Genomic DNA, 14,685 nt, shown 5'->3' with positions numbered 1-14,685 from the left:
TGACTCAGCTTCTTTCTCCCAGAATTCTGTTCTGTTTACTCCACCCACCTAAGGGTTGGCCTATCAAGGGGCCTAGGCAGTTTCTTTATTAATAAGAGATCACTCCCACATCAGGTAAAGCACACCTCCAGGTTTGTCTGAGGTTGTTTCCAGAGAGAATTAACTGAGGAGAAAAGGTTCTTCCCGAGTGTTATGGCTGGTACCATTCCTAAGCTGGGGCCCAGAGGGAATAAAAGGGAAAGTCTGCACAGGCCTGCTCTCTGGCTGCTGGGAGTTAAAGTGCCGTGCTTCACCTGAGTATGTTGTATCACAGATCACACAGGCAGCCTCCCATGTACTATACTCCAAAACTGAGCAGAACACTTCCTTGGTCCTTTCAGTTCAGCCTTTCGCCGCAGTGACACAACAGTAGCTAATAGCAACGAGACTGGAGAGGTGCCTCGGAAGTTATGAGCTCTGGGTGCGCTTCCAGAGGACCCTGGTTCAGTTCCCTGCACCCACACAAGGCCACACACCACCACCTGTGACTCCAGCTCGAGTGAATCCAACATCCTCTTCTGCCCTCCAAAAACACGGCACTCATGCACACAGCACATACACACACTCACACACTCATATAAATAAAACCTTAAAACATTTTTTAAGTAACTGACACTGGAGGTCCGCTCTGGAGAAGCTGGGCTGACCATCCTGACACTGTTTTCCAAGCCTTTGGAACAGTGCTGTGGTGAATATGAACGTGTTGATGAGGCCAGCTGGGAACTCTGGAGCTCAGCAGGCTTTGCTGCTGGGAGCTCAGAACACCAGAAGGCCAGAAGGAATTGGATTCGAGACCATATTACATCCCAGCAAAGAACTTGTCTCTGCCTTTCTATGCTTTGAAGACTGGAAGCCCGGTGGAGGAAATTTCAGGGCAGCACAGTGTTCAGCTGTGGCACAGCTGCTCTTAGCCAAATTTATAATCAAAATTGGAGCAAAAACCAGAGCAGAAATTTGAATGACTCTCAGCCTGCCCAGAAGAAGCATTTTCATAAAGGCCAAGTCAAGGGATGTGTAGCAGCTTTGCAGCCCTGACTGCACTAGAACTGCTCGGAGAGCAGACTGGCCTTGATTTCAGAGATCACCTGCCTCTGCCTCCCTTGCGCTGGGATCAGAGCTGCACCCCCAGCTTGCTTTTGAAATTTTTCAAGTGCTCATAGTTGAGTTTGCCTTGAGCCTTGAGTCTGGGAAGAGACTTGGGCTTTAATTAATTTGAGCCTTTTAGAGGTCAGTGGTGGAATGTCTTGGCTTTAGGGGAGTGTTTATGTGTCCAGTTGGCAAGAGGTATTCTTACAATAATTCATCTTAGTTTAATTTTTATTTATTGTGTGTGCATGAGGTGGAGCAAGGAACACATACCGTGTGTGTGTGTGTGTGTGTGTGTGTGTGTGTGTGTGTGTAGATCAGAGAACTTTGAGGGCTTGGTTCTCTTCTTCCACCTTTATGTGGCTTCCAGGCATCAAATTCAGGTCACTGGGCTTTGGTGGCAAACTCCTTGGCTGTTGAGCCCTGTGACTGTTAATTGCCAACTTTCACTAGCTATGAAACACCTGAATTAATGTAGCACACCTCCAAGTGTGTCTGTGTGGGCATTTCTGGAGAGGATTAACCAAGAGGATGGACCTACTCTGAATGTAAGAACCAGTGAATCAAAGGAGAAAGGGACTGGCTGGGGAGATGGCCCAGCCATTAAGAGCACTTACTGCTCTTCCACAGGACCCCAGTTCAGTTGCTAGTACCCACATTGGACAGCTCATAACTGCGAGGCTTTCCTATCACCTCATTGAGGCCTGACCAAGGCCCTCCCCCTTGTGTCTATCTCTCCATAGGAAATGGGCTCCAAAGAGCCATTGCATGTACTAGGGATAGATGCTGGACCCACTGCCAGTGGCCTCATAAACTGTTAATTCACTCACTGTCACCTGCATTCAGAGGGTCTAGTTCGGTCCTGTGCAGGTTCCCCAGCAGTCAGTCCAGAGTCAGTGAGCTCTCTCTTGCTTGGGTCAGTGGTTTCTGTGGGTTACCCCATCATGGTCTTGATCCCTTTGCTCATATTATATCACTCCTCCCTCTCTTTGACTGGATTCTGGGAGCTTGGCCTACTGGTTAGTTGTGAACCTCTGCATCTGCGCCCATCAGTTACTGGATGCAGGTTTGACAGTACAGTAGTCCTCGGTGTGATTACAGGAAGGCCAAGTCAGTCTTCCCTAGTGCCAAGTTTCTCGCTAACCCCATAATGGTTCCCTCTATCAAGATAATTCTTGCCTCGCTCTCCCTCTCTGTCCATTTGATTTTTCTACCTGAGGAAGTAAAACTTAACTCTGGGGCTGGTAAGTGGGGCAAAAGGGAAAAGCACACATACAATTTCAGGGTCTCTCATCGCTCTCTTTTCTCTTTTGTTTCTTACCTCTATTCAGAAATATCCCTTCTGTGTGTCCTTACAGCTTATATACCCCAGCAAGATCTTTCAAGCGCTATAAGAATTACAGTGTGACTACAATCTGTTTTCTAAATGAATAATTACAATGAATACCAATGAAAACCGTTTTCCATATGTCTTACATAATTAAACATTTTACATATTAGAAGTGAAAAGCAAATACGCAAGAACCCACATGCATTCCTGTCCAAGCAGCTTGCTATAGATTAACAGAGGATAAGCAAGCAAGGCATTTTTCTCAGTGTTTTTACTGGCAGAGCTGCATTTTGTGGTTACAAAGAAAGGATCAATCAATTTATTATTTATCTCAAAAGGTAATTTATAAAAAAAAATCTTAAAAGAATCACAGATCTAAAATTTTATATATGAAAAACAATTAATCAGCTCTAGTGTAAATCCTCAGGGTGCATACCCACTCTTCCAGTCTCTTTATCTCAGGAAGCTGCGGGCAGAAATGGGTACAAAGAATTACTCATCACTTTTGATCACCAACCCATCTATAGCAAAAAAGGCTTGTCAGTTAGTAATAACCAGGCTGTCTTTGTTCTTCTTGACCTCAATAAGTCCCTCACCCAACCATTAGAAATGTACCTTTCTAAACTTTAAGTTGTTCCCCAAGATTTTCTTTCTTAAAGCCATTAGCAGAAACACCCTAACCTAACCTTACTAACAAGTCTACATGTCTAAATTCTTTCTAAGGGTGGTGGTTGAATCATTCATCTGCTCCAGCAGCAATGCATGGAAGAAGCCTATCATTGTTATTTTAAGTACCAGTAACACTGCCCAGTGAGGGGCTAGAAACACTGAGAGTTTTCACACAACCCATGAGGGACCAAGGCAACAATTAGAGCTATGCTCCAAAGAAGCATGGTGTCCTCAGGACACATAGTTCTTGGGGCTCTGCCTCTCCAAGGCTCATGCAGGCATGGCTTTGCCATGAGTTGCAGTGCTGCCTGTTAGTCCCCTCGCATGGCCCCGACACAGAACCTTCCTGGCTTCAGTCCTGGCACTTTCAATGTTGCTGTTCTTCCTGGGCAGGGCCCCATTTTTGTGGTAGATAAATATTTCAAGAAAAGATAGCAACACACTGACTCACTTCTCCATGCTCTCAGCTGTCACCAGTTTTGAGCCCTCATAAACCCACACCTTGTCCTTGGTGTTGTGCTTGATAGTGTGAGGACAGCAGACACGGTCACTGTATTGTTCCCTGTGGAGGGCCGCAGCCCCAGCCCCTGACACTGGTAATGCTGGCTGACATATGCAGTCCTTTTTCTCTAACCCTGTTCTCCCGGTTCACCATCTCTGCCCACGGGCATTTGGTAGTCATGCTCAGGGCAGAAAAAAATTACAGGTGATGCCCCGTGAATAACCCTTGACCCCTGAGGCATGGACGCTCTCTCCTGCAGGAAGTCAGATCTACACCCAGGCTCTCAGCATTCCCCGTCATATCTGTGCCTCCAGTTATGTCGAACTGTGACCTGCTCACGGGTGCAGCCTTATTTTGAGTGTTTTTCTCTATTCCTTCTCTGTCTCGCTTACCCCCTTGGTCTTAGAGTCAGCTTTGGGAAGAACCTGCAGCAAGCCATATGTTGTAGGTGTTTGTAAACTGGGTTAATTAATCCATTACTCGAATATGAGTCCGATCATTCAGAGAAACTGGCCAGGAAGGAAAAGAGAGTTTAGAATGCACAATCAGTGTTAAGATAGAAAGTGAAAGCTGATGAGAAAAACAGACCATTGCTTTCAGAGACAGAAGCCTGGAGACTTCGTGCCTGCCCAGCTCAGAGGCAGGGTAGGGATGGAGCACCCACTGTGTGAGGAAAGAAGATGAAATCTCTCATTGTCCGCCTGTCTCTACAGCTACACTGGGCCCTGCCTGCTGGCTGGAGGCAGTGAGGGGTAGTGATGGGGCAAGGGAAGTGGCAGTTAGCCAGATCAGAGTATTAGGAAATGCCACAGGAGATGTGTTACTTTGAGTGCTAATTTTTAAAATAAGATTGTTTTATTTTGTGTGTATGAGTGTTTTACCTGCACATATGTAAATTCACTACATGGATGCAGTGCCTGCAGAGGTCAGGCAAGAGTGCAGATCTCCAAGAGTTAAAAATGGTTGTGAGCTACCATTCAGGTCCTAGGAACCAAACCCAGGTCCTCTGCAAGAGCAATGGGCAGACGTTCTTAACTGCTCAGAGCCTGAAGGCAAGTGTGCTTGCTATTCCAGACAGCGTCAGCCCTGTCCAGGACACCCACTCCGCACCCTGAAGAAGCACAGTGGGAACCATAGAGGAGGATGCTCACTAACTGGCTCGCAGGATGGCTTCTGCTCAGCTAGCTCACTTGAATAGCTCAAGACCTAGGAATGGTGCTTTATCTGTGACTTTGCTATACAAATAAAAGATGTGGGACTTTTCCAAGTAGACTCTTTACTCTTTTTCCTAAGTAGAAAATCATATCATCATATCACATGCAAATAAATCGGGGGATTTCTTTTCAATCTGTAGACTGCCCCCCCGACTGCCACACCTTGTCCTATTATACTTCCAGAGCTCTCCTGAACAGAAGCAGCAAGAGTGGATACCCTGTTCTCATCAAGTATTAGCAGTGGGTCTTCGGCATGCCCATTCTCTGTCGGCTGAAAGGGGAGTTGTTTATTATTATAACTAACCCATTGCTCTTTCCTTTTAGCAGAAGACTCAGAAAGTGGCGTTTATATGCGATTCATGAGGTCACACAAATGTTATGACATCGTTCCAACCAGTTCAAAGCTTGTTGTCTTCGACACTACGTTGCAAGTGAGTATATCCGGCTTCCATGAACTTCTGGTAGCTTGTTGGGGCAGCTGCTTGCATGGATCCAATCCAGCAATGGCAGCCGATCTTGGCTGAGCTCTTTCCACAAATCAGACCTTGGGCTGAGGTTTCATCTGAATCCCCATGGTAACTGCGTAAGGAACATGCTATTGCTAAGCTCATTGTACGGATACAGAAACTGAATTCTAGCTAAACATAAATCAAAATTTAATCCGCAGACTCCTCATCCCCTAGCTAGTGTGGTAAGGTGTGAATTTGAACCCAGGCTTATCTGTTGTGGGTTGGAGCCTAAGCCAATGTGTACTGAACTACTCCCCCACTGGTGGCTGATTGTTTTTATTGGTTAATAAATAAATTTATGGTTAATATTAGAAAAGATGTTGAGGTGTATAATTTCTTGCAAAAGAACTTTATTGGTCTGTTCCAGTAGGAAATTTGAACCTGATTGTTTTTCTATTAAAATTGTGTTTATTGCTTACTTTTTGCCAATATGGCTAATAATTTCATATGAAAGTTATAATTTATATGTTCTACATCTATATGTTCAGTGTAATAATCAAGTTACATTCAGTGTATAAGATATATATATAAGATATACATGCACATATATGGATGCACACAGATACACCACATCACCAAGTAAGATTGCCTTCACTTGAGTTCCAAGAAGTAGATACTGAGCCAAGAACTCTGGGCAGGTGGCTTGTGACGGATGTGCTGTCACGAAAAACCCCAAAGGTAGGGAAGAGAGACCACCCCAAGAAGCCAGCGAGGGTGTGATTTCAACAACAGCCTGTGGGGGGCAGCCTCGGCCTGAACCCCCTATGGAACCCTGAACTCCCAGAAGAGTTTATCCCAAGCCTCTTGTATTCTGCATCCAGAGCTTACACTTTAGAGGAAACACTGGACCCTTGGAGCCATCTTCCTGCCTTCCGTCCCTGCCACATGGTACCAACAGGAAGACAGAAGTGACTTTTGCTTTTGCTTAATTGCATTTCCAACTTTTTCTTTTGTTAATTTGTGGAAATACAATTGGTTTTATAACTGGGCTTTAAGGCCTGGAAGCTGGTAGATTCTCATTGAACCAGGTCCCTTTACGCACCTAAGATTCTTTGAAAATAAAATAATAATAATATTCCACAGCCAAAAAAAAAAAAGATTCTTTGATTCTTAGTCATAGGACAGAAAGCAAACTCATGATTATAATAGGGAAGGTGGGTCTTTAAAAAGTCACTCTAAGAAATGTCTCTACAGCTATTGCTACAAATTTCAGTATTTAAATAACTAGACATTCTTCATAGTGGTGGTGGTGGTGGCGGCAGCGGCTGCAGTGCCTTTAATTCCAGCACTCAGGAAGCAGAGAAGTAGAGGCGGCCGGATCTCTGTGAGTTCAAGGCCAGCCTGATCTACCAAGCAAGTCCCAGGGCAGCCAGGGCTACACAGAGAATCCCTGTCTCGAAAAACCAAAACCAAACAAATAAAGGAATAAAAAGCTAGACATCCTGAGTCCCCAAAATAAACTGCTAGCCCAGCCCCTTACCCCCTCACCCTTGCCCCCCCACACTCTCTCGACCCTTCACATTTACAGAAGCAGCCACAAGCGCCAGTCTGATGTTTACCTAGATTTTATTGTGCCCTGGGGTTGGCGATCTTTGGAATTAAGGATTTAGCGAGGATGAGTAATCTGAGAAAAATGTGATGCTTTCCGGATGCCCAAGGTCAATAATTCAGTAACATAATTTCTGCAGTTAACCAAAGCCATGTGTATATCCCGTCCCAGAAGTGATTTATCCTGCGACTCTCCGAGCTTGGAGGGAGCTGGGATTTATGAACAAGGAGACAGAGCGTGCTGGTGGTGGTTAGAGCAGAGGGAAGATGTACTTGGAGATCTTGACTAACTGCAGCAGCTTTCCTTGACACACCCCTGAGAGCGGAAAGAAGCAGGGGCAAAGCAGCAGAACAAGCTATTTCCGAAGGCCTGCTGGGTGAATGACTTCTAAAGTGGACACATCACAGAATTCTGTAATGCGGCCATTAAGAAAGAGTGAGGCATAGTAGTACAGGCCTAGATTCCCAGCACTCGGGAGATGGAGGCAGGAGGATCAAGACTTCAAGGTCATCCTCAGCTACGTAGTAAGGTCGAGGCTAACCTGGGCTACTTGAGAGAAGAGGAGTGTAGTTAGGCTTTTCTTTGGGCCTACAGTTCACAAAAAAAGACCCAGAGGTTATAATTAATATAAATAGTAATTCATATTAATTATGAAATGTCAACCTTAGCTTAAGCTTTTTTCTAACTAGCGTTTATAACTTAACTAAGTTCTCTTAATTTACCTTCTGCTTCATGGCTTATTACCTCATCTTTTTACTGCCCATTCTGCTTGCTCCGTGTCGCCTGGCATCTCTGCCCTCTTCTTCCCAGCATCCTCTCTGCATGGACATCCTGCCTAGCTATTGGACGCTCAGCTTTTTATTAAACCAATTGGAGTGACACATCTTCACAGTGTACAAAAAGATTATTTCACAACAGAGGAGAGAAGAGGAAGAAGTTTGTTGAAAAACTATGTTTTGTTCAGTTTTTAAAAGGGAGATACCAAAAACAGCATGTGTAACAACCATGCTTTGGCTCTGGTAAGCCAAAGTCAGCCATTTCCAAGGAGACTTCAAGGCCAGAGGATAGCACTGGCTAGCAAGAGCAGATTGGAACTGGGACGCTGTGCCCCCCTGAAACAAAGGAGGAGGAGCATTCTTGCTTAAGGCTTTCTAGCTTGGGTCTCTCAAGACCCACTCCAGCACCTCCAAACCCCCAAAGTTTAATATTGTCCTTAACTGAAGGGTCCAAGTCTCCCCTTCCCATCTCTCCGGCCTGAAGAAGCAGAAATCAGATATGGTATGGGATAGTGCCCACTAAGGATTCTCATCAGCAACACACGATGGAGTGGTCCGTCATGCTGCCCATGGCCATTGTAAGACATATCCATAGGCCAGCCATTTCCACTGCCAGCACTCATGACCGAGGAAGACACTGCAGACATTGGTGTCACCTCAGGGAAGGCAAACACTGTCTCCACCTAACAGTAGAGTGCCACCATGCACACCAGCAGCGAGCTCAGGGGTCGGGGAATGCTGAGGTTGAGCTGCATGGCCTTTCGACATCCCATGGTTAGTTGTCGAGTCTCCGTCAGGGCCCAGCAATGAGCCAGGAAAGGTTTCCCAAGTGGAAAGAGTTGTCTTAGGGGATGGCTGCGACAGGATGTTTTCATGGTGTGGATTCTTATTGATGGAAGCACTGTGCAGCGTTCCGAGCATTGGCCTTGCTGTGGCATAGGCCCAGCAGAAGAGCAGCTGGACTTGCTGCTCAGGCTAAAATCCCAGTGAAAATTGCTTTTAGACCCCCTCAGAGCCAGTGCTATCGTAGCACACGGAAATGTCTACCTGTGGCCTCCAGAAGATCCCCTCAGAGTCCTGTGGTGGCAGGGAGTGTCCTTCCAAAGGGACATCAACCTCTGTGCATCCCCTGGGATGCTCTCCCTGTGTGATTTCCTAACCTGAGAGTCAGAAATTCCAGAAACTTCCTATTCGGCCGAAGTCAACAAGCTGTGGGCGAGCTTCAGCAGTGTTAGGATCACACATTCTAGAACAAAGGAGATAGCCACAGCCCAAGCCTGCAGCCTCACTGTGCTTTTGGTGACCTAAGCGTAAGCTGACATGCTTCCTGTCAGCTTGAGACCCAGGACCCCTACCCTCACTAGAGAACTGGAGTGGCATTTTATGGTCAGAACCAATGTCCAGTTCCTCACGACCCTGTTTGCAAGTCCCGTGGGGAGGGCACCACGCAGGAAACTGTATGTTAAAAGGGCATGACCACTGCCCAGTGCTGTAAGTGAGCTGACCCAGCCTGAAGTACAGGATTCTCACTATTTGATGACCCAAGTCAGGCTTTTGACCACTAGAGTTCTTGTTAAGTAACTAAAATGAGAAAGTTGGATCAGTTTCATTCCTGGGGACACTAAATCAGGGAGCTGCCACCAGAGATCCCTGTGGAGGCAGAGCATTCAACTCCCCTCTTCCCTGGCTGCCCTTGATAGGTACCTGCACCTGCCTTGGCGTGACTCCTACACTGGCCTTCTGCTGCCTGGGAATACCAGTCCCGTGAAAATCAGACACTGTCTGCATAGTGGGACAGCACTGCCCCCAGCTAAGGGGATTCTTCTACAGCTTGAAGAGAGTGTCCTGGTGCCAGGCATGCAGATTGCCCTCAAGGTGTCAGCCAGTGTTCCTGTCTTAGTTGTTCTGTAGGAGTAACAGTATCAGAGCCTTCACATGGCCTTAACATGCCCTGAGTTTAGCCATCGAGGAGCTAGAGCCTCCCCTAGCTGCACAGGCCAAGCATTAAATGAGTCCACCTGCAGCAGTCCGCTCCACTGGTTGAGTGTTAAATTGCTTTTTGGCCTGTTCTCACACATTCTTCCCACGTTTCTGCAGATGTAAGATAGCAAGATGTTACAGTGATTTCTGTGTGTAAGCTATTTCCTGCTGTGGGGGGCATGGTGAAACCTGTCCCCAGCAAGAAGGTGGCAAGGCTGACCAGGACTGTCGTGAGAAGAGGGAAGCCTGTGCCATGTTCACCCAAGAAAGCTTGTCACGGGATTCCTAGCAAAGGAAGATGATTCTTACACAGTGGTCAGCCAGCCGTGAGAGGCCAAGAGAAAGGCCAAGATTCCGGAATGTGGCAGTCAAACCTGTAGTCCCAGCACTTAGGAGACAGAGGCAGGAGAATTGTTGCAAGTTCTGTCCAGCCTGGTCTACACAGCAAGACCATCTCAAAAAAGGGAGGGGGGTAAATACATACACATACACACACAGACACACACACACAGACACACACACACACGTCGTCAGTTGTAAAATAGAAGGCTCTAGCCAGAAGAGGGATGCACAGTGTAATTATAATTTGAGATGAAAATTAAAATGCACAAGATAATTGGGATACTCCATATTCTCAAGACTAGAAGAAAAGGAAGAACTGATCCCCTTGCTCAAGTTCCCTGGTGTGGCTGGAGGAAAGTGGAACCTTTCTTCTCAGCCTGTGGCACTTCTCTTGTCAAGGAAAATGATCATGAGCTGGAAAGGGTGAAATAAGTTAGAGGAAGATCATTTAGAGATTGTGAAATGTTGTCTCTGAACAAAATGCATCACGTCCTGATACAATAAGAGAAGGTAGAGATCTCACCAGACCCTCTGTGATGTTGGAGGCCATGTGGAGAACAGACCTGATAATGACGAAAGGAAAAGGAGTGGACTCCTCCAGAAGCGTGAATGGAGCCTCTCCTGCGTTCCTGGCACACCCGTGCACGCGCACACACACACACACACACACACCCGTGCACACACACACACACACACACACACACAACAGTGCTTGAGCCAAGTGTGGTTTGTGCATACCTGTGATCCCAGCACTTGCCAGGTTGAGGTAGGAGGATCAGAAGTTTTAGATGAGCCAGGACTACAAAACCCTGACTTTAGCACAAACATGAATTAGTGCTATTTGGTTTCCTCTTCAGGGACTAATTTCAGGACCTGGGGACACTTGTAACTGAAGTACATAGAGCAGGGTGGGGAGGAAGCTAGACAGACTGGATCAGAGAAGTCATCATGAGAAAGCAAGAATTTCCTCATGCTTTTGAGTAGTCAAAATATGTGAATATTGACATTAAACCCCATGGAACTGGCTCAGTGGTTAAGCACATTTGCAGGATCCAGGTTTGATTCCTAGCACCCACATGGCAGCTCACAACCACCTGCAATGCACAGACATACATGCAGGCAAAACGCTACATACATAAAATATTTTTTTAAAAACTTAAGCTCCCACTTTCATAGTTTTCTTCTGCTGGGTGAGTGTTTTCCCAGTTTTTAATGTCAAACATAATACCACATTGAACATCTTTAGTTCAAGGAATCCCACTCCCCAGGTAATCCAGTAGAAACAAGCTAAAGATCCAATGGTAGGGATGGTTTCATGATTCCTGATACAGGCTGTGCTTAACACTGTCTGAGGGTGACCATTGCTGTGGTGAAACACCATGACCAAAGCAGCTTGGGGAGGAGCGGGTTTGTTTCTCACAGTTCCCTGTAACAGTCTATCACTGAGGGCAGTGAGGGCAGGAACCTGGAGGCAGGAGCTGATGCAGAGACCATGGGGGGCGGGGGGACGGCACTTGCTGTCTTTCTCCACTTGTTTTCCTAAAGAACCTGGGACCCCCAGCCTAGGATGGCACCACCTACAATGGAATTAAGGAAGTTTCCTACAGGCTTGCCTACAGCCTGTTGACCCAAAAGTGCAGGCCCATTTCCACCTTGTCTAATGGTCAGAGAGTTTAGAGATTGACAAACGTAGTTACACGGCCCAACTCAGGATGTGACAGCTCGGTTCTGTTGAAATTAAGATAGCACCATGCCATCCTGACAGGTGGTCAGGATGTACAAACGGACTTCTGCTCCTTCTTCTGTAACTATGAGGTCACCTGGGGAAGGGCGGTCTTCAGAACATGTGACCTAGACTATAGAATGCTAATGATTTCATGTCTCAGAGTGATAAAGTGATTGGCTGTGTGAGTTTTCCTATGTATCATGTTAATAAAGTCTTCTGTTACCTTCTCCCCCCCCCCATGTTGGGTATAAAAGTTGTGAAAAAATAAACACAGGTGAATTTTAGGATTTCAGTCATTGAAATGCCTTCCTGATACTTTCTGTGTTTTCTGTCTTACTATTTTTATGCATCTTTGTATTCTTTACTTCTATTTCTTCAGTTCCCACGCCCCTACCTTGGTAAGAAGTGTTTTGGTCAATGCCGGTCCTCGACCCTGCTCTTACGGAGGCATTTTCTTGAGGTTCTCATCTCTCGGATACTTTTTTGCTTGTGTCAAGTTGATGTGTAGCCAGCACAAACACATCACTTAAAATAGTGCTGGTGGGGGGCCAGCAAGGTGCCCGCCACCAAGCCCAGTAACCAGAGTTCGATCCTCAGGTATCGAGGTAGCAGAGACCTGACTGCTGCAGTTGTCCTCTCTGAGCTGCACATGTGCACATGGTGTGAGCTGTCCCCATACACACACAACAAATGAATGCAGTAAAAAAATAAAATAATTCTCATGTTAGATAAGACTCGAAAGCATATGTTTATTTAACTGAGACAGAATACCCCAGATAAACAACTTCCAAGGGAAGAGCTTGGTTATGGCTGTTCCCCAGGTTGCCACTGTCACTCTTGCTGGTTCAGTTGGGACTGTGGCAGCATGGTGCATCATGATGAGAGCAGGGGGTGGAGCAGGCCTGTTCGCCCTGTGGTGGGAAGCAGAGAGGCAGAAGAGAAGGGAAGGACCCGGAGTGCAGAACCGCCTGGAATCCTAAACCCAGAAGAGCCTGAGGCAGACAGCCTCAAGTTCCGGACCAGCTTAGGCTACACAGGGAGACATAGGGTCCCAATGTCCTCTTCAGAGTGACTCCACACAGGCGCTTGGGAACCACTCCAGGGTCCACACTAGAGCAGCAGCCCTGAATAATGTTTTAATGTTGCATTTGCATTTCGAGTTATTAATGATTGTAGAATGTTTTTCCTGTTCGCATTTGCTGTGTTGAGGATTGCTTTCAGCCCTGAGCGTTTGGCTCTTAATAAATCAAGAATGGCACATTACAGTACCCTAAGGATGTGTGTTAACACCGCACGGCGCCTGCGCTGTCACAGCCCCAGAGCCATGTTTGTCTCTAGTGCTGTAAAGTGCAGCTGTAGCTGTCTGCCTGTCTTGCTCATCTTTGGGGGAGGGGGTGGGAAAACATCATTTCTTGCGATTTCTAGTATAATGACTAATTATCATTTCAAATAATCCATTGTAACTGTTTCAAGCTAATTGTCAATCACACGTGGGAGAAATTAAGCTGATATTTAATTATTTTGTACGATTTTAATTATAGAAAATCTGTGTATGCAAGAATATTTAGTTACAGCAAAGGAAAAAAATTGAAGTTAATTGTCTTTCAGTTTCAAAAAAATAATCCCCACTGCCTCTAGCAGGTATGGCCAGCCTGTAACCCGTAGGCCACGTGCAACCCAGGGTGTATTGCTCTGAATGCAGCTGAACACAAAATTGTAAATTTACTTAAAATCTTATGAGGATTTGCCACAAGAATGAGGACCTGAATTCAAATCCCCAGGAGCCATGTAAAAAGCTGGCCTTGGTAGTAAGTGTCTGTGATCTGTCGCTCCCATAGTGAGGTAGGAAGCACAGAAAGAGGATCTGTGGAAGCCTGTCAGTCAGCTAGTCTGTTATATGTAGCAGCCGGCCATAAAGAAGACACCTGTCCCAAGCCAAGGTGGAAGGCCAGGATCAATGCCAACACATGAAGTTGTCTTCCAACCTTCAGACATGTCCTGCACTTGTGCACGCCTGCTCTACACGCGTGTATATGCACCTACAAAAGAAAAAGAGGAGGATTTTTTGATTATTTTGTTATTTGATTATACTGTGTTATAGAATATTAAAGATGGGTTACATTTGTTTATGCTGACAAAGGTTGGTTTAATGATGCAAAGATGTGTTGCATTCTTTTATGTTGCATTTGTTTAACTCTGTGAAGCTGTGTTACTGTGTCTGTCTAAAACACCTGACCTAATAAAGAGCTGGATGGCCAATAGCAAAGCAGGAGAAAGGCTAGGTGGGGCTGCCAGGCAGAGAGGATAAATAGGAGAAGAAATCTGGGAAAAGAAGATCAAGGAGCGAGAAAAGAAGGAGCCAGCCACCTAGTCAGCCATGGGATAAGAAGAAAAGATATACAGAAATAGAGAAATGTAATAGCTCAGAGGTAAAAGAAAGACATGATGATGTAAGTTAAGAAAAACTGGCTAGAAACAAGCCAAGAAAAGGCCAGGCATTCATAAGTAAGAGTAAGCCTCTGTGTGATTTATTTGGGAGCTGGGTGGCAGGCCTCCAAAGAGACAAAATGATAAAAACCACACAACTACAGCACTGCTCTAGATGTGAGCTTTGTGAAAATGACAATGTCAAAAGGTTAGACACATCTAAATACCTTTAAATAGGCTATCAAAATACATTTTGCTAACATGTTATTTGTAGCCTATCAAACGTACATTGATAATTACTGGTAAGATCTGGTGGAAACCTTAGTTGAGGGTATTTTCTTCCTGAAATGTAGATTTTAAAAGGATGTTTTGTTTCTGGTTTCTCTCCAGGTTAAAAAGGCCTTCTTTGCCTTAGTAGCCAACGGAGTCCGAGCGGCACCTCTGTGGGAAAGTAAAAAGCAGAGCTTTGTAGGTGAGTGACAGGGCTGGGGAAGGCTGTCTGGGAAGGGACCTCCTCCCTGCAGAGTGACAGGGCT

The 14,685-nt window shown here is 45.8% G+C and overlaps 1 protein-coding gene across 12 annotated transcripts in view; it reads left to right on the top strand.

Moving 5' to 3' along the window:
• Prkag2 (protein kinase AMP-activated non-catalytic subunit gamma 2) overlaps positions 1-14,685 on the top strand; it is a 269,363-nt gene that overhangs the window by 234,565 nt on the left and 20,113 nt on the right. For 9 of the 12 annotated variants that reach the window (XM_013353884.2, XM_005367438.3, XM_026789370.1 and 6 more), the window contains 2 exons: positions 5,165-5,271; positions 14,540-14,621. In XM_013353884.2, the coding sequence (XP_013209338.1) occupies positions 5,165-5,271; positions 14,540-14,621 (189 nt within the window). The remainder of the gene's footprint in view (positions 1-5,164; positions 5,272-14,539; positions 14,622-14,685) is intronic. The other 3 variants (XM_005367439.3, XM_013353885.2, XM_026789374.1) reach the window with 1 other exon arrangement.

The sequence above is a fragment of the Microtus ochrogaster genome, unplaced genomic scaffold (genome assembly GCF_000317375.1).
Source record: "Microtus ochrogaster isolate Prairie Vole_2 unplaced genomic scaffold, MicOch1.0 UNK18, whole genome shotgun sequence".
NCBI lineage: Eukaryota > Metazoa > Chordata > Mammalia > Rodentia > Cricetidae > Microtus > Microtus ochrogaster.
Note: the sequence above shows the minus strand (reverse complement) of the source record. Positions and strands in the feature narration are given on the sequence as shown.